The sequence below is a fragment of the Coregonus lavaretus genome (assembly GCF_964263955.1).
Source record: "Coregonus lavaretus genome assembly, chromosome: 3".
NCBI classification, from domain to species: Eukaryota; Metazoa; Chordata; class Actinopteri; order Salmoniformes; family Salmonidae; genus Coregonus; species Coregonus lavaretus.
The window spans coordinates 15,542,894-15,561,376 of NC_139990.1; the positions used below are offsets into that span (position 1 = coordinate 15,542,894).

The 18,483-nt window shown below is 49.4% G+C and overlaps 1 protein-coding gene across 1 annotated transcript in view; it reads left to right on the top strand.

Annotated features, from left to right (window-relative positions):
- LOC311122914 (receptor-type tyrosine-protein phosphatase U-like) overlaps positions 1-18,483 on the top strand; it is a gene marked incomplete at its 3' end in the record, with an annotated part of 180,994 nt that overhangs the window by 161,605 nt on the left and 906 nt on the right. Inside the window, exon 3 of the mRNA XM_084158117.1 lies at positions 9,902-10,173. Coding sequence (XP_084014243.1) covers positions 9,902-10,173 — 272 coding nt within the window. The remainder of the gene's footprint in view (positions 1-9,901; positions 10,174-18,483) is intronic.

The following is an 18,483-nucleotide window of genomic DNA, read 5'->3' on the forward strand; positions in this document are numbered from 1 at the left end:
GTTCTCATGATCATTGCAACTCCACGAGGTGAGATCTTGCATGGAGCCCCAGGCCGGGTGAGATTGACAGGTATTTTGTGTTTCTTCCATTTGCGAATAATCGCACCAACTGTTGTCACCTTCTCACCAAGCTGCTTGGCGATGGTCTTGTAGCCCATTCCAGCCTTGTGTAGGTCTACAGTCTTGTCCCTGACATCCTTGGAGAGCTCTTTGGTCTTGGCCATGGTGGAGAGTTTGGAATCTGATTGATTGATTGCTTCTATGGCCAGGTGTCTTTTATTCAGGTAACAAGCTGAGATCAGGAGCACTCCCTTTAAGAGTGTGCTCCTAATCTCAGCTCGTTACCTGTATAAAAGACACCTGGGAGCCAGAAATCTTTCTGATTGATAGGGGGTCAAATACTTATTTCCCTCATTAAAATGCAAATCAATTTATAACATTTTTGACATGCGTTTTTCTGGATTTTTTTGTTGTTATTCTGTCTCCCACTGTTCAAATAAACCTACCATTAAAATTATAGACTGATCATTTCTTTGTCAGTGGGCAAACGTACAAAATCAGCAGGAGATCAAATACTTTTTTTCCCTCGCTGTAACCTGAAAGGCCACTCAGCAAGGAAGAAGCCACTGCTCCAAAACCGCCAATAAAAGCCAGAGTACGGTTTGCAACTGCACATGGGGACAAAGATCGTACTTTTTGGAGAAATGTCCTCTGGTCTGATGAAACAAAAATAGAACTGTTTGGCCATAATGACCATCGTTATGTTTGGAGGAAAAGGGGGGACTTGCAAGCCGAAGAACACCATCCCATCCATGAAGCATGGGGGTGGCAGCATCATGCTGTGGGGGTGATTTGCTGCAGGAGGGACTGGTGCACTTCACAAAATAGTTGGCATTATGAGGAAGGAAAATTACGTCGATGTATTGAAGCAACATCTCAAGACATCAGTCAGGAAGTTAAAGCTTGGTCGCAAATGGGTTTTCCAAATGGACAATGACCCCAAGCATACTTCCAAAGTTGTGGCAAAATGGCTTAAGGACAACAAAGTCAAGATATTGGAGTGGCCATCACAAAGCCCTGACCTCAATCCTATATAAAATGTGTGGGCAGAACTGAAAAAGCGTGTGCGAGCAAGGAGGCCTACAAACCTGACTCAGTTACACAAGCTCTGTCAGGAGGAATGGGCCAAAATTCACCCAACTTATTGTGGGAAGCTTGTGGAAGGCTACCCGAAACATTTGACCCAAGTTTAACAATTTTAAAGGCAATACTACCAAATACTAATTGAGTGTATATAAACTTCTGACCCACTGGGAATGTGATGAAATAAATAAAAGCTGAAATCATTCACTCTGTCACGGTCGTCTAAGAGCGAAGGAGACCAAGGCGCAGCGTGTGCAAGAAACATGACTTTATTAATTAAAGTTTCGAACTACAAACAAAAGACGACTCATGAAGTCCACGGTACACCGACCGAAACGGAACAAAAACCCACAACACCCAAAGGAAAACATACAGATAAATATGGCTCCCAATCAGAGATAACGAGCCGACAGCTGACACTCGTTACCTCCGATTGGGAGTCACATGACTACACAAGAACTAACCAAAACCACACACACCCAAATGAACACACCCTATTCCCAACCTAACCAAAACAAACCCCCACAAAACGAATACACCCTGGCTCAAATACAAGTCCCGGAGCCAGAGTGTGACAGTACCCCCCCCTAAAGGCGCGGACTGCGACCGCGCCTCAACTAGGGCTAACCAAGGGAGGGCTGGGTGGGCATACCTCTTCGGCGGTGGTTCTGGCTCTGGTCGTGGTCCCCACCCCACCATAGTCACTACCCGCTTCCGTAGCCTCCTCCAACTGACCACCCTCCAACTTAACCCCACCGGATAAAGGGGCAGCACCGGACTAAGAGGCAGCACCGGACTAAGGGGCAGCACCGGACTAAGGGGCAGCACCAGGATAAGGGGCAGCACCAGACTAAGGGGCAGCACCGGACTAAGGGGCAGCACCGGACTGAATGGCGGATCCTGGCTGGCTGGCTCTGGCGGATCCTGGCTGGCTGGCGGACCCCGGCTGGACGGCTCTGGCGGATCCTGGCTGGACGGCTCATGGCTGGCTGACGGATCTGGCTGCTCATGGCTGGCTGACGGATCTGGCTGCTCATGGCTGGCTGACGGATCTGGCTGCTCATGGCTGGCTGACGGATCTGGCTGCTCATGGCAGGCTGACGGATCTGGCTGCTCATGGCTGGCTGACGAATCTGGCTGCTCATGGCAGGCTGACGGATCTGGCTGCTCATGGCTGGCGGAAGGCTCTGGCTGATCCTGTCTGGCGGAAGGCTCTGGCTGATCCTGTCTGGCGGAAGGCTCTGGCTGATCCTGTCTGGCGGAAGGCTCTGGCTGATCCTGTCTGGCGGAAGGCTCTGGCTGATCCTGTCTGGCGGAAGGCTCTGGCTGATCCTGTCTGGCGGAAGGCTCTGGCTGATCCTGTCTGGCGGAAGGCTCTGGCTGATCCTGTCTGGCGGAAGGCTCTAGCGGCTCCTGTCTGGCGGAAGGCTTTAGCGGCTCCGGTCTGGCGGACGGCTCTGGCTGATCCTGTCTGGCGGAAGGCTCTGGCTGATCCTGTCTGGCGGAAGGCTCTGGCTGATCCTGTCTGGCGGAAGGCTCTGGCTGATCCTGTCTGGCGGAAGGCTCTAGCGGCTCCTGTCTGGCGGAAGGCTTTAGCGGCTCCGGTCTGGCGGACGGCTCTGAAGGCTCATGGCAGACGGGCGGCTTTGCAGGCTCAGTACAGACGGGCAGTTCATGCAGCGCTTGGCAGACGGACAGTTCAGACAGCGTTGGGCAGACAGGCAGTTCAGGCGCCGTTGGGCAGACGGGCAGTTCAAGCGCCGTTGGGCAGACGGGCAGTTCAGGCGCCGTTGGGCAGACGGGCAGTTCAGGCGCCGTTGGGCAGACGGCAGACTCTGGCCGGCCGAGACGCACTATAGGCCTGGTGCGTGGTGCCGGAACTGGTGGTCCCGGGCTGAGGACACGCATCTCAGGGCTAGTGCGGGGAGCAGCAACAGGACGCACAGGACTCTGGGGACCCACAGGAGGCTTGGTGCGTGGTGTAGGCACTGGTGGTACTGGGCTGGAGCGGGGAGGTGGCGCCGGAAATACCGGACCGTGCAGGCTTACTGGCTCCCTTGAGCACTGAGCCTGCCCAACCTTACCTGGTTGTATGCTCCCCGTCGCCCGACCAGTACGGGAAGGAGGAATAACCCGCACCGGGCTATGTAGGCGAACCGGGGACACCATGCGTAAGGCTGGTGCCATGTAAGCCGGCCCGAGGAGACGCACTGGTGGCCTGATGCGTTGGGCCGGCTTCATGACATCCGGCTCAACGCTCAATCTAGCCCGGCCGATACGTGGAGCTGGAATGTACCGAACCGGGCTATGCACGCGTACAGGAGACACCATGCGCTCTACTGCGTAACACGGTGTCTGCCCGTACTCTCGCTCTCCACGGTAAGTACAGGGAGTAGGCGCAGGTCTCCTACCTGACTTCGCCACACTCCCTTTAAGGCCCCCCCCAAGAAATTTTTGGCTAGTGCTCACGGGCTTCCAGCCTTGCCTCTGTGCTGCCTCCTCATATTGCCTCCTCTCGGCTTTAGCTGCCTCCAGCTCTTCACGAGGGCGGCGATATTCTCCCGGTTGTGCCCAAGGACCCCTTCCATCCAGTATCTCCTCCCATGTCCATGAATCCTGTGTAGGTGGATCCTGTTGCCGCTTGACACGCCGCTTGGTCCTAGAATGGTGGGTTTTTCTGTCACGGTCGTCTAAGAGCGAAGGAGACCAAGGCGCAGCGTGTGCAAGAAACATGACTTTCTTAATTAAAGTTTCGAACTACAAACAAAAGACGACTCATGAAGTCCACGGTACACCGACCGAAACGGAACAAAAACCCACAACACCCAAAGGAAAACATACAGATAAATATGGCTCCCAATCAGAGATAACGAGCCGACAGCTGACACTCGTTACCTCCGATTGGGAGTCACATGACTACACAAGAACTAACCAAAACCACACACACCCAAATGAACACACCCTATTCCCAACCTAACCAAAACAAACCCCCACAAAACGAATACACCCTGGCTCAAATACAAGTCCCGGAGCCAGAGTGTGACACACTCAACTATTATTCTGACATTTCACATTCTTAAAATAAAGTGGTGATCCTAACTGACCTAAGACAGGGAATGTTTACTAGGATTAAATGTCAGGAATTGTGAAAAACTGAGTTTAAATGTATTTGGCTAAGGTGTATGTAAACTTCCAACTTCAACTGTATATACAGTGAGGGGAAAAAAGTATTTGATCCCCTGCTGATTTTGTACGTTTGCCCACTGACAAAGAAATGATCAGTCTATCATTTTAATGGTAGGTTTATTTGAACAGTGAGAGACAGAATAACAACAAAAAAATCCAGAAAAACGCATGTCAAAAATGTTATAAATTGATTTGCATTTTAATGAGGGAAATAAGTATTTGACCCCCTCTCAATCAGAAAGATTTCTGGCTCCCAGGTGTCTTTTATACAGGTAACGAGCTGAGATTAGGAGCACACTCTTAAAGGGAGTGCTCCTGATCTCAGCTTGTTACCTGTATAAAAGACACCTGGCCATAGAAGCAATCAATCAATCAGATTCCAAACTCTCCACCATGGCCAATACCAAAGAGCTCTCCAAGGATGTCAGGGACAAGACTGTAGACCTACACAAGGCTGGAATGGGCTACAAGACCATCGCCAAGCAGCTTGGTGAGAAGGTGACAACAGTTGGTGCGATTATTCGCAAATGGAAGAAACACAAAATACCTGTCAATCTCACCCGGCCTGGGGCTCCATGCAAGATCTCACCTCGTGGAGTTGCAATGATCATGAGAACGGTGAGGAATCAGCCCAGAACTACACGGGAGGATCTTGTCAATGATCTCAAGAAAGCTGGGACCATAGTCACCAAGAAAACAATTGGTAACACACTACGCCGTGAAGGACTGAAATCCTGCAGCGCCCGCAAGGTCCCCCTGCTCAAGAAAGCACATATACATGCCCGTATGAAGTTTGCCAATGAACATCTGAATGATTCAGAGGAGAACTGGGTGAAAGTGTTGTGGTCAGATGAGACCAAAATAGAGCTCTTTGGCATCAACTCAACTCGTCGTGTTTGGAGGAGGAGGAATGCTGCCTATGACCCCAAGAACACCATCCCCACCATCAAACATGGAGGTGGAAACATTATGCTTTGGGGGTGTTTTTCTGCTAAGGGGACAGGACAACTTCACCGCATCAAAGGGACGATGGACGGGGCCATGTACCGTTAAATCTTGGGTGAGAACCTCCTTCCCTCAGCCAGGGCATTGAAAATGGGTCGTGGATGGGTATTCCAGCATAACAATGACTCAAAACACACGGCCAAGGCAACAAAGGAGTGGCTCAAGAAGAAGCACATTAAGGTCCTGGAGTGGCCTAGCCAGTCTCCAGACCTTAATCCCATAGAAAATCTGTGGAGGGAGCTGAAGGTTCGAGTTGCCAAACGTCAGCCTCGAAACCTTAATGACTTGGAGAAGATCTGCAAAGAGGAGTGGGACAAAATCCCTCCTGAGATGTGTGCAAACCTGGTGGCCAACTACAAGAAACGTCTGACCTCTGTGATTGCCAACAATGGTTTTGCCACCAAGTACTAAGTCATGTTTTGCAGAGGGGTCAAATACTTATTTCGCTCATTAAAATGCAAATAAATTTATAACATTTTTGACATGCGTTTTTCTGGATTTTTTTGTTGTTATTCTGTCTCTCACTGTTCAAATACACCTACCATTAAAATTATAGACGGATCATTTCTTTGTCAGTGGGCAAACGTACAAAATCAGCAGGGGATCAAATACTTTTTTCCCTCACTGTATAGCTGTTCTGAAAGGCCCCAGAGTCTGCAACTCCACTAAGCAAGGGTTACCACGAAGCAAGCGGCACCATGAAGACCAAGGAGCTCTCCAAACAGGTCAGTGACAAAGTTGTGGAGAAGTACAGATCAGGGTTGGGTTATAAAAACATATCCGAAACTTTGAACATCCCACGGAGTACCAATACATCCATTATAAAAAAATTGAAAGAATATGGCACCACTACAAACCTGCCAAGAGAGGGCCGCCCACCAAAACTCACGGACCAGGCAAGGAGGGCATTAATCAGAGAGGCAACAAAGAGACAACAAAGATAACCCTGAAGGAGCTGCAAAGCTCCACAGCGGAGATTGTAGTATCTGTCCATAAAACCACTTTAATCTGTACACTGCACAGAGCTGGGCTTTACGGAAGAGTGGCCAGAAAAAAGCCATTGTTTAAAGAAAAAAATAAGCAAACACGTTTGGTGTTGGCCAAAAAGCATATGGGAGACTCCCCAAACATATGGAAGAAGGTACTCTGGTCAGATGAGACTAAAATTGAGCTTTTTGTCCATCAAGGAAAATGCTATGTCTGGCGCAAACCCAACACCTCTCATCACCCCGAGAACACCATTCACCCCGAGAACAACATTGTGGTGGCAGCGTCATGCTGTGGGGATGTTTTTCATCGACAGGGACTGGGAAACTGGTCCGAATTGAAGGAGTGATGGATGGCACTAAATACAGGGAAATTCTTGAGGGAAACCTGTTTCAGTCTTCCAGAGATTTGAGACTGGGACGGAGGTTCACCTTCCAGCAGGACAATTACCCTAAGCATACTGATAAAGCAACACTTGAGAATATGTGGTATGACTTAAAGATGGAACCCATCCAATTTGAAGGAGCTGGAGCAGTTTTGCCTTGAAGAATGGGCAAAAATCCCAGTGGCTAGATGTGCCAAGCTCATAGAGACATACCCCAAGAGACTTGCAGCTGTAATTGCTGCAAAAAGTGGCTCTACAAAGTATTGACTTTGGGGGGTGAATAGTTATGCACGCTTAAGTTTTCAGTTTTTTTGTCTTATTTCCTGTTTGTTTCACAATGAAAAATATTTTGCATCTTCAAAGTGGTAGGCAAGTTGTGTAAATCAAATTATACAAACCCCCCAAAAATCCATTTTAATTCCAGGTTGTAAGGCAACAAAATAGGAAAAATGCCAAGGGGGGGTGAATACTTTCTCAAGCCACTGGACATCTTAATTTGATTTCCATACTGTCAGAATTATTTAGACATATTTTAATTATCACTCGTTCTCTCTCCCTGCCTTCCACCGCTGTTCAACAACTAGAAGCTTCACATTTTCAGAGTAAGAATTGTATGAGATTGGGTTGCAGTTTGTAATCAAGACAATGCGTTTCCATTGGTATGGCAGGGTCAATTCAATTCCAGCTAATGTCTTTGTTGTCTAACTATTGGTCACAGCACTCATATCATACCCTCCCCAGAGCAGCTCTCCCTCTCTCTCACACATAGGCCTGTTACCTGGTCTCAAATCTCAAACAGGGAAGGGAGAGGTAGTTCAGTGTCGTTCTGATCTAGCGAGAAAAGCAATTTAGCCTCATGGCCCCAAGAGCCTTCAGGAGTCTCCACACATCAAAGGCATGGTGGCAGTGAGGGCCCAGGGGCCGATAGGGGCCAAGTCAATGCCTGCCCTGGTCCAGCTCTGGATATAGGTGAGACTCTAAGGGAAGCAAGGGGAAGATCAATGTTTTCTGAGAATGCTGCCTGCCAGTCCCCCCGAGAAGGAGAAGCTGCTAGTAGGAATTTACTGAAGGCTTGACAGTTATGTCTGGGCTGGGTTCAGGGTCGGGGTCAGGGAAGGGAGGATAGGAGAGGATGAGAAAAGTGACCGGAGTGGTGTTTTGTCCAGATGGATCAGGAACGAGAAGAGAGAGGAAAGGGATTTAGGGATGTTTTGGACAGTAGAGGGGATTCAAGGTTTTGAGACAGTAAGTGTTTTTTTTTAACACTGAGCAGCACTGTGCTGTGACCTGGCAGATGTAGGTCATGGTTGGTTTGGGGAATCACACCTTTTGATGCGAAGGACTCTAAACCTTCTTACATTTCTTCCTTGTTCTGACTGTGACTCCTCTCCTTTGGATGAGCAAGCAAAGCAAACCGACAAGACCAGGGTTTCATTGAACCAGCACCAGCTTTTGTCTGTGTTAGCTTCTATTGTGTGTTGTTTTTCTCTGATATGGGCAACATCTCCAGGTTTTCCAGAAATCCTGGTTGGAAGATTCCCAGAATCAGGAGGAAATAAGCAGGAAATCCTGGAAAACCATTACATTTTGGGAAAGTTACTGGAATTGTGCAACCCGAGGGCAAGGTGATGAGGAAATGCAATGAGGAAAAGCAGCCTGTCTGAAAGGCATGTTGAGGTCACAGTGCTGAAGCTATAGAGACAGGTCACATGCTGTTCCTCCTCCTTATGAAGGCAGCCAGCGCCAGGCTGAGGCCAGGGACAAAGAGAGAGATAAGGTCCCCAAGGAGCTGTAGTATCTTAATCACTCTACCTGCCAAGAAGAGAGGGAGGAGAAGAAGAGAGGGAAAAGAAGGAGGAGAAAGGAGGGAGGGGAGCTCTCACTTCTAGGAAGGTCAGCTGGATTTGGGCCTGAGCCCATCGCTCTTTGTGTTTGTGTGTGCATGTGTGCGTGTGTAATCTCTGGTGTTCAAAGTATTCCCTAGGTTGCCATTACAGCCTAATAACAGTGTCAGTGTGATTAATGGTAGTAGGAGTGGCAGGGAATTGAGTCCCTGATTACACACTCATTCAACTACATTACCCAACCTGCCCTTCCAAAGACAATACACTACAGCCGTGTCTTTAAAGCACTTAGAAGATTCCTTCGGTAACAGGATAGAATACTGTGACCCAGTGATCATTATTAGAGGATTAGAAAGGTTTAGAAGGGTTAGAATGATACTCTGGTGTGATTCCTTCATGAACACTGTGTCCAATCTGGTGCGATCAATATGGACATCTCCCTATCACTAGTTTTCTCTTTCTGTTGATCTCTCTCTCTCTCTGAATTCACTTTCAATTGAAGGGCTTTATTGGCATGGGAAACATATGTTTACATTGCCAAAGCAAGTGAAATAGATCATAAACAAAATAAACTATAAAAAAATTTAACAGTAAACATTACAGTTCCAAAAGAATAAAGACATTTCAAATGTCATATTATCTGCAAATAGTTAAAGTACAAAAGGGAAAATAAATCAACATGTATATAGGTTGTATTTACAATGGTGTTTGTTTTTCACTGGTGTCTCTCTCTCTCTCTCTCTCTCTCTCTCTCTCTCTCTCTCTCTCTCTCTCTCTCTCATCCATTGAGGTGTGGACACCTGTGAAGGCAAATCTCCGTCTTTGTTTGTCAGGTTGTCTGTTTGACACCCGTGTCATGGCTAGGCGACAGGCTACAGCCCTGCTGTCTGTCCACCACACAGAGCTTTGAACAGGGGACATCTGAGGCCTTGTGGCAGACAAAGAAACCCTTAGAGGGCCAGAGAGAGAGGAAGACCGAGGAAGAGAGAAGTAAAGAGAGGTAGCGACTAGAGGAGGCTTCTGAGGGGAGGACTGCTCATAATAATGGCTGGAATGGTATCAAACACATGGAAACGATGTGTTTGATGTATTCAATACCATTACATTTATTCCGTTTAATCCATTATTATGAGCCCGTCCTCTCCAATTAAGGTGCCACCGGCCGCCTGTGGTAGAGACAGAGGTAGAGCAGAAAAAGGTAAAGGGATGAATCCTAACTTAGTATGCATGCTCAGGCCTTACCTCAACTCAGACTTTTGCTTAAATCATGAAGGAGATTTCAAGTCACGTCTCTGTTGACAGCAATTGCATTATAGCCATCTGACCCTGTCTCCTCCCTCCTCTCCCCCAGGGTCGTTCATGATGGTGAACTCGTCCCAGCATGCCGCGGGGCAGCGGGCCCACCTCCTCCTCCATTCGCTGAGTGAGAACGACACACACTGCATCCAGTTCAGCTACTTCCTGTACAGCCGTGACGGCCATTCCCCCGGGGACCTGCAGCTCTACATCCGGGTCAATGGGGGGCCGCGGGGCAGCGCCGTCTGGAACGTCTCCGGGTCACACGGACGCCAGTGGCACCAGGTGGAGCTAGCCGTCAGCACATTCTGGCCCAGCGAATACCAGGTGTGCGCTAATGATATATCTGTTGTGTTAACACATACAGTATGCTAATTCTATGTCTAATGCTACGCTGTTAGCACCTTCTGGCCCAGCAAATACCAGGGGAGAGACAATGCTATGCTAATGCTACACTGACAGTAATATGGCTCTATAACCAGGTGAGGGTTAGGGTGAGTGGCACCAGGTGGAGCTAGGGTTGGGCGGTATCCAGATTTTCATATCGTCATACCGTCCTTCTCTCACCCCGGGATTTACGGTATTACTGGCTTAGTACACAAGGTGGTGCCAAAAATAGCAAAAAAGCCCATTGGCGTCGATTACCAGAATACTAACAAAATGAGCACGTAATAGCGAATTACCATGGAGGCTGCTAGCCAAATATGCTACCGAGCGCAAACGAAAATAGACAAATTGCAAAGACAGGCAATCCAGCTCATAAAGTTATACATATATAGGTAGGATTTTTGGTGAGTTTGGACATTTACAAGTGAATGTGAACGAGAGACATTGTGGATATTAGCAAAGTTTTGACGCATGCTTGTCTGAAGGAAGTACAGTACTGGCTCTCCAGCAGCATGTCTACACCGTGTCTGTGTGGAGTCTGGAGTCGCTAGGGCAACGGGCCTGCCTGCTTTGCTTGGAGAAGAGGGGGGAGGAACAGAGAGGAGAAAAAACGCAAGGAAATCAAGATGGCAGCTGGACAGATAACTCATCCAAAGGGCTTTGACTTCTCAAACACGGATGAAAACTAACACTATATGATGCCCCTTCATCTTATTAATTCCGCCACTTACATATATAGCAAGTTAAACTTAGGGAATTCTGCGTTTTTCCCGCAGGAAAAAATATAAAACTCATAAGAAATATCTTGCTGCGTTTCGTAAACACAGATTTAAAATGCTTGTTATTGTAATTTCTGCTCGGCATCAGACATATTTTGTGCTTCAGTTGCACTTCTAAACTCGGATGAGAATTCACAAACAGGCATTCTATCAGCAGACAGCACTCTGACTGATGTGTAGCTGTCACGCCCTGACTCTGAGGACTTGTATTTGTTGAGTCAGGGTGTGTATTTTCTGTGTTGTGTTTGCTATGTCGATTTTCTATGGTTAGATCTAGTATGTATAGATCTATGTTGGCCTGAGTGGTTCCCAATCAGAGGCAGCTGTTGCTCGTTGTCTCTGATTGGGGACCATACTTAGGCAGCCTTTTGGCACCTCTTAGTTGTGGGATCTTGTTCCGTTTGAGGTATGTTATTTGTCTACCTTGGACTTCACGTTTCGTTTGTTATTTTTGTCGTGTTGTTTATTCGTTAATAAACATGTATGCTTATCACGCTGCGCCTTGGTCCGTCTCGTTCGTAAACGACCGTGACAGAAGATCCCACCAAAATAGGACCAAGCAGCGTGTCCAGGAGCAGACAGCCTGAACCTGGGAGGAGATCCTGGACGGGAAGGGATCCTGGACTTGGGAGGAGATTCAGGCCGGGATGGATCGCCGTCCTTGGGAGAAGACAGTGGAGGCGCGATATAGAGAGGAGCAGCGGCAACGCGAACGGCGCCAACAGTGCCGACGACGGAGACCCGAGAGGCAACCCCAAGAACATTTTTTGGGGGGGCACACGGTGTGGACGACGAGGCAGCAGGAGGCAGCGACAGGGCGATTCTGCAGGTTAGGAGAGGAGGCCACCAGGTTACGGGGCGAAGGAGAGTGTAGAGGCACGGCGAGAGGAGCTGGTTAGGCAGCAGAAGGAGCGGGGGTTTATAAGGGAACCCAGTCCCGCACCTCGCACCAAGCAAGTGGTGCGTGTCGCCAGTCCGGTCCGGCCCGTTCCTGATCCCCGCACTAAGGCAGTGGTGCGTGTTCCCAGTACGGCCCGACCCATTCCTGCTTCCCGCACAAGGCCAGTGGTGTGTGTTCCCAGTACGGTCCGGCCCGTTCCTGCTCCCCGCACTAAGCCAGTGGTGCGTGTTCCCAGTACGGCCCAACCCGTTCCTGCTCCCCGCACTAAGCCAGTGGTGCGCGTCGCCAGCCCGGTCCGGCCTGTTCCTGACCCTCGCACCAATCCTGTGGTGCGCGTCGCCAGCCCGGCCCGGCCTGTTCCTGCTCCTCGCACCAAACCTGTGGTGCGCGTCGCCAGCCCGGCCCGGCCTGTTCCTGCTCCTCGCACCAAACCGGTGATGCGCGTCGCCAGCCCGGCCCGGCCTGTTCCTGCCCCTCGCACCAAACCAGTGGTGCGTGTCGCCAGCCCGGCCCGGCCTGTTCCTGTCCCTCGCACCAAGCCAGTGGTGCGCGTCGCCAGCCCGGTCCGGCCTGTTCCTGTCCCTCGCACCAAGCCAGTGGTGCGCGTCACCAGCCCGGTCCGGCCCGTTCCTGCCCCTCGCACCAAGCCAGTGGTGCGCGTCGCCAGCCCGGTCCGGCCCGTTCATGTCCCTCGCACCAAGCCAGTGATGCGCGTCGCCAGCCCGGCCCGGCCTGTTCCTGCCCCTCGCACCAAGCCAGTGGTGCGCGTCGCCAGCCCGGCCCGGCCTGTTCCTGCTCCCCGCACCGGGCCAGTGGTGCGCGTCGCCAATCCGGTGTGGCACGTTCCTGCTCCCCGCACCGGGCCGCTGGTGCGCGTCATCAGCCCGGTCCGGCCCGTTCCTGCTCCCCGCACCAAGCCAGTGGTGCGTGTCGCCAGCCCGGCCCGGCATGTTCCTGCCCCTCGCACCAAGCCAGTGGTGCGCGTCGCCAGCCCGGCCCGGCCTGTTCCTGCTCCCCGCACCAGGCCAGTGGTGCGCGTCGCCAGTCCGGTGCGGCCCGTTCCTGCTCCCCGCACCGGGCCGCTGGTGCGCGTCATCAGCCCGGTCCGGCCCGTTCCTGCTCCCCGCACCAAGCCAGTGGTGCGTGTGTCCAGTCCGGCACGGCCCGTGCCTGTTCCACCGGTGCCTGGTCTGGCACCGGTCAGCTGCTCCACTCCGGAGCCAGAGCAATCCGCTACACCGTGGTCAGGTCCAACTCCGGTCAGCGGATCCCCTCCGGAGCCAGAGCAATCCGCTCCACCGGGGTCCAGTCCAGCTCCGTACGTCGTGGGAGGAAGGAGAGGGGAAGCAGCGCGCCGAGGTCCAGACCAGACCAGGGGCGCAACAGGGAGGTGGAGAGTAAGTGGTGGTCACGCCCGGAGCCGGATCCGCCTCCGAGGCGGAATGCCCACCTGGCCCCTACCCTGTTATGTTTATGTGGCGCAGTCGGAGTCCGCACCTTTGGGGGGGGGGGGGGGGTACTGTCACGCCCTGAATCTGAGGACTTGTATTTGTTGAGTCAGGGTGTGTATTTTCTGTGTTGTGTTTGCTATGTCGATTTTCTATGGTTAGATCTAGTATGTATAGATCTATGTTGGCCTGAGTGGTTCCCAATTGGGGACCATACTTAGGCAGCCTTTTGCCACCTGTTAGTTGTGGGATCTTGTTCCGTGTGAGGTATTGTTGTGTGTATGCTACCTTGGACTTCACGTTTCGTTTGTTGTTTTGTCGTGTGTTTAGTCGTCAATAAACATGAATGCATATCACGCTGCGCCTTGGTCCGTCTCGTCCGTAAACGATCGTGACAGTAGCTACTTTTCTCTGGTACTTTTCTCAGTGTAGCCAGCCTATTTTACTCTCTATTTTACATTCTTTCTATGATAGGCCTAAACATTAGAAATATGATGGCCATGCATCGCTTTTGCAAAAAAAGGCCTTGGTTTTTCATTGTAAGCTCATTTACTTGTGTGGCTGCCAGCCAAATAGCATTGCTCTTCTGTTGTCATTTGAATGAAAATGAATCTATTTTCTGCCGAATGTGTTGCACTACTGTATTTTCTGTGAAGGAAAACTATAGTTGCACGTCCCTGAACAATCTGCTGAAGCAAAAAAACACGGTTGACTTTCGATATTAAATGTGGCCCCTGTCAATACACAGCTGGACTCACCTGCTCCCGCTTTCTCCCGTTGTGCTATTTACAAACAAACACGTGACTGGCTCAGCTGTTCTGGAGATCTACTTAAGCTTCATAATGTTAAATAATGTGACAGGTTAAATGAAGAATGCGATCTGATTTATCTCCTAAAGCATTGCACAAGTTGACTGCAGGTATTTACTTAAAGAATAGCTACAAATTTTAAAATGTATTGAACAACTTAAAATAAATAGTTTCAACTGTATTGACAAACCATCTCGTGGCTATTTCCAAACACTCTGGTATACAGTATACCGCCCAAGCGGAGCTAGCACCTTCTGGCCCAGTGAATACCAGGTGAGCGCTAACTGACTGATCGTTGATTGAAAGGGATACCTAGTCAGTTGCACAACTGAATGCATTCAACCGAAATGTGTCTTCCGCATTTAACCCAACCCCTCTAAATCAGAGAGGTGCTGGGGGCTGCCTTGATCAACATCTTCGGCACAGTTGTTGTTTGGAGTTAACTGCCTTGCTCAAGGGCAGAATGGCAGATTCTTCCACCTTGCCAGCTCGGGGATTAGAACCAGCAACATTGCAGTTATTGGCCCAATGCGCTTAACCACTAGGCTACCTGGTTGGTTGATTGATTAAGAACAAAACATTGGCTTTTAGAGCCGTTGCACCTATGTTCTATACTGCAGCTGAGAAACTATGCCAGAGACGGGCCGCTAGTGGGCCACCACATGCTTGCTAGCTGGGAAACATCAAGCCCTTGATTAGTTTAATCTGTTGCTGGAATAGAGCAAATATGTGCAAACTACCAGTTGGTTCCAGAGGACCGGGTAGGGAAACACTGCTGCACTATGTCATAGTGACAACATGGGAGTATAAATGTGGTATATTAGTGTATTTGTTGTATGTTTACCTGTATGGCTTAATGTTCCCCAGTGCAGCAGAGTTATCAATATCTCTTTGTTCTGCCCTGTGTTTAGTTGATGGTGTTGTTATGGTTATTGTGTGTGTGTGTGTGTGTGTGTGTGTGTGTGTGTGTGTGTGTGGTGGGCTATTTGGAGGCAGCCTCATTAAATCCTATGATTAATACCTCTAGCCGTCTCTCGTTTGCCCTCCTCCAAAACGCCCTTTAACGAGAAGCCAGTAGCTGTGTGTGTGTGTGTGCCTGTGTGTCAATGGCAGCAGTAAAGGATTGTGGGGGTGAGTGTGGGTCGGCTGAACAGTCAATTGACCTCAATTCCGCGTGACCCTCAGTAGAGGAGTGTTTGCCTCCATAACCTTGGTCTCCTATCAGAGCTCCAAGCCTGGTCCCAGCCTGGTCTCAATAAATCAACACATCCTTAATGAGATTAGGCCCCGGTGTGGATCAATGCTGTGTGTGTGGCAGTATCCTCAGCTCTGATGTCCCAGGCCTCGCCAACAACACAACACAACCCCAAGGTGATTAAGAGTTAATGATTTTCATCCTCTCTTCTGCAACAACATCAAAAGGTTCTCTCGCCACCGCTACAGTCTCCCACCTTTTTCACACGGTGGAAGAGGGTGTGTGTGTGTGTTACCATTAAAGGGAAAGGGGATATGGGATACGGGGGTGTTGGTATCCAATATCCAATCTGATCAAGCTTTGCCTGGGCTGGTGGTTTGGTGAAAGTAGAACTGTGTTTGTTGCTTCTGTCTGAAAACAGCAGTTCAATTTACCACCCTGATAATATGTGTGTACGCTGAAGCAGCCTGGGTGTGGTGTGTTATATAAGTGGAAATGAAGACCTGTGGGTGGGTGTGACGTCTTAAGTCTTCCCCCTGGGTACGCAGAGAGACGCGGGACAGCCCGCTTTGTTGGTCCCATAGACCAGTAAGAGGTTCTGCTGCAGGTAATGAGGCAGGTAAAAGACTGAGAGGATGACTGGTGCAGGGTTTTAATCCTGTCCTGCAGGGATGTGTCTCTGACTGCACTGTGAAGAGGGGGACAGAACAGAATAGAATAGAACACAGCCTGGGGCGGGGCACACTGCCTGCCTGCCTGCCTCTCACTGCCTCCCATTTTCTCTCCTCTCTCCCCCTTTCTCCCCTCTAGTCCTCTCCCCCTCTATCTTCTACTCTTTCCCCCTCTCCCTCTGTCTTCCTTTCCCTTTCTCTTCTCTCTCTGTCACGGCTCAAAGTGCTAGTGAAGGCCCCAGAGGGCCCATTCATCCAATCCCACAGATAAGGATCACTGTCCAGCAGTCCCAGCCAACAGATCGGCCCCGTGGGACCCTGACAAACAGCCAGGAACAGACAGACAGAGAAGAGAGAAGAAAGAGGAGAGAGAGAGAAGAACAGAGAACGGGACTGCTTCACAGGGCTTTAAAAGAGAGAGGGGGAGAGCAAGAGATCGATAGAGAGAGAGAGGGCGAGAGAGAGAGGGAGAGGGAGTGAGAGAGCGAGAGGGTGTTGAGATGGAGATCAGGTATCCCTGAGAGGCCCCCAGGGGCCAGAAGGACACAAACTGGAGGAGAGAGATAGACTACGTGCTCTGTAGCTGGAGATTGATCAGAGACTGAGCTAGCTATAGCCCCCCACAGCAATCATAAAGAGGAGAGCAGTCAGTGAAGTGCCATTACCATTCATTGTCTCTGCCTCAAGCAATAGTAGACTATTCAGATGTGTCTTGTCGACTACAGTGTAGGTGAGAAGCTTGTTACTTTGGTATCAGTGGCAGGTGAACAGTCCCAGTCTTTTGATCTTTTAAAAGGAGAGGTAGCAGCAAACACGATCAAAATATTATATGAAGCTCTCAAGACGTTCTCCTCCTCTTTTTGTGAAATCCTGCTTGGGAACAAAGTCAATAGACATAGCAGCACTAAAGACTAAAGAGGGATAAAGACAGAGAGTGATCACAGTGGCCCTCAGACTGAAGTGTCTCTGTCTCTCTCTCCACATCTCTGTCTGTCTGTCTCTCTCTCTCTCCTCTCCCCACCTCTCTCTTGGGCTCTCTCGCCTCTGTCTCTGTCTTTCTCTCTAACTATCTCTCTCTCTCTGTCTCTCCTCTCCCTTGTGCTCTCTCTCCGCTGTCTCGGTCTCTTCTCTCCCTCTCTCTCTCTCTCTTCTCTCTCTCTCTCTCTCTCTCTCTCTCTCTCTCTCTCTCTCTCTCTCTCTCTCTCTCTCTCTCTCTCTCTTCTCTCTCTCTCTCTCTCTCTCTCTCTCTCTCTTCTCTCTCTCTCTGGTTGAGCTCTGAATATTCATGGCTCTTGGTGCAATCAGTCCTGGGCAGGCTCAAAGAGACAGGGGGATGGAACCAAGCCAGGAGATGGAAGGAGGAGAACTCTCTCGCACTTTCTCTCTCTCCATTCTCAAACCGTACTGCACTCCTCTTTATCTCTCGGTCTTAATTCTGTGCGTTTTGCTTTTCACATTCTCTTCATCTCTTTCCAACTCTGTCTCCCTTCCTCTACATCTCCTTCTCTTCTCCTTCATCCCTCAATCCCTCTCCGTCCGTCATATCCAAGTGCTAAAGTTCACCTGCCACCCCATTGCTCACTGCTCAACCCAAGCCAACTATGCACACACAGGCATGCAGGCACACATGTACGGACACACGGATGCACACCTACATACACACATACTGAGAATATGGTGCAACCATGCATAATGCTCATATATACTACATGTAGTTGTGTGTCCCCATTTCTTCAGCCTACTAGATGAACTAGGTCCACTGGATCAAAGGTCATATATTACTGTGTATTGCCACAATGTCAATACCAGTCAATACCATTCGACACTCATTCCACTTTATTAAACCAAAACAAATCCATCAACAGAACATTGTGGACAATAACTGTACAACACGTTCCTGTTTCTGAAGCTGTTGAATCCACTTGTGTGGATCGATGGAGTCCGTCGGTGTACAAATTAAAAGCATAATAACAACACCCATAGCGATAAAAATTTAAAACCAGAATCCAGAAATATTAATTAGCCAACAAATCCTCTCTTTATTGCAATCCTTTATCGCCAGTCGGCCAGCCAGCAGCTAGCCAGCCAGCCAACCAACAAACCAGCCAGCCAACAAACCAGCCAGCCAGCTGATTGTATGTATTCCCTTTGAGGACGCAGAAGGGAACAGGGCAGAGATGCAGCATGGAGAAGTGTGTAATTCTGCCCAATTGAGTTTTATGAGATGAACTGAACTGGTGCTTTAGCAGCCAGGGGGAGAGGGAAGTTCATGTTAAAATGTATGAGGGGAATTCTTTAAAAAAAAGAGAAAAAAAAAAAATTTAAAAAAAAAAAAAAATTTTTTTCTTTTTCTTTTATTTCATTTTTTCTTTTTTTTTTTTTTTATTTTTTTCTTTTTTTTTTTTCTTTTTTATAAAAATAAAAAAAAAAAGGTATAAACAAAAAAA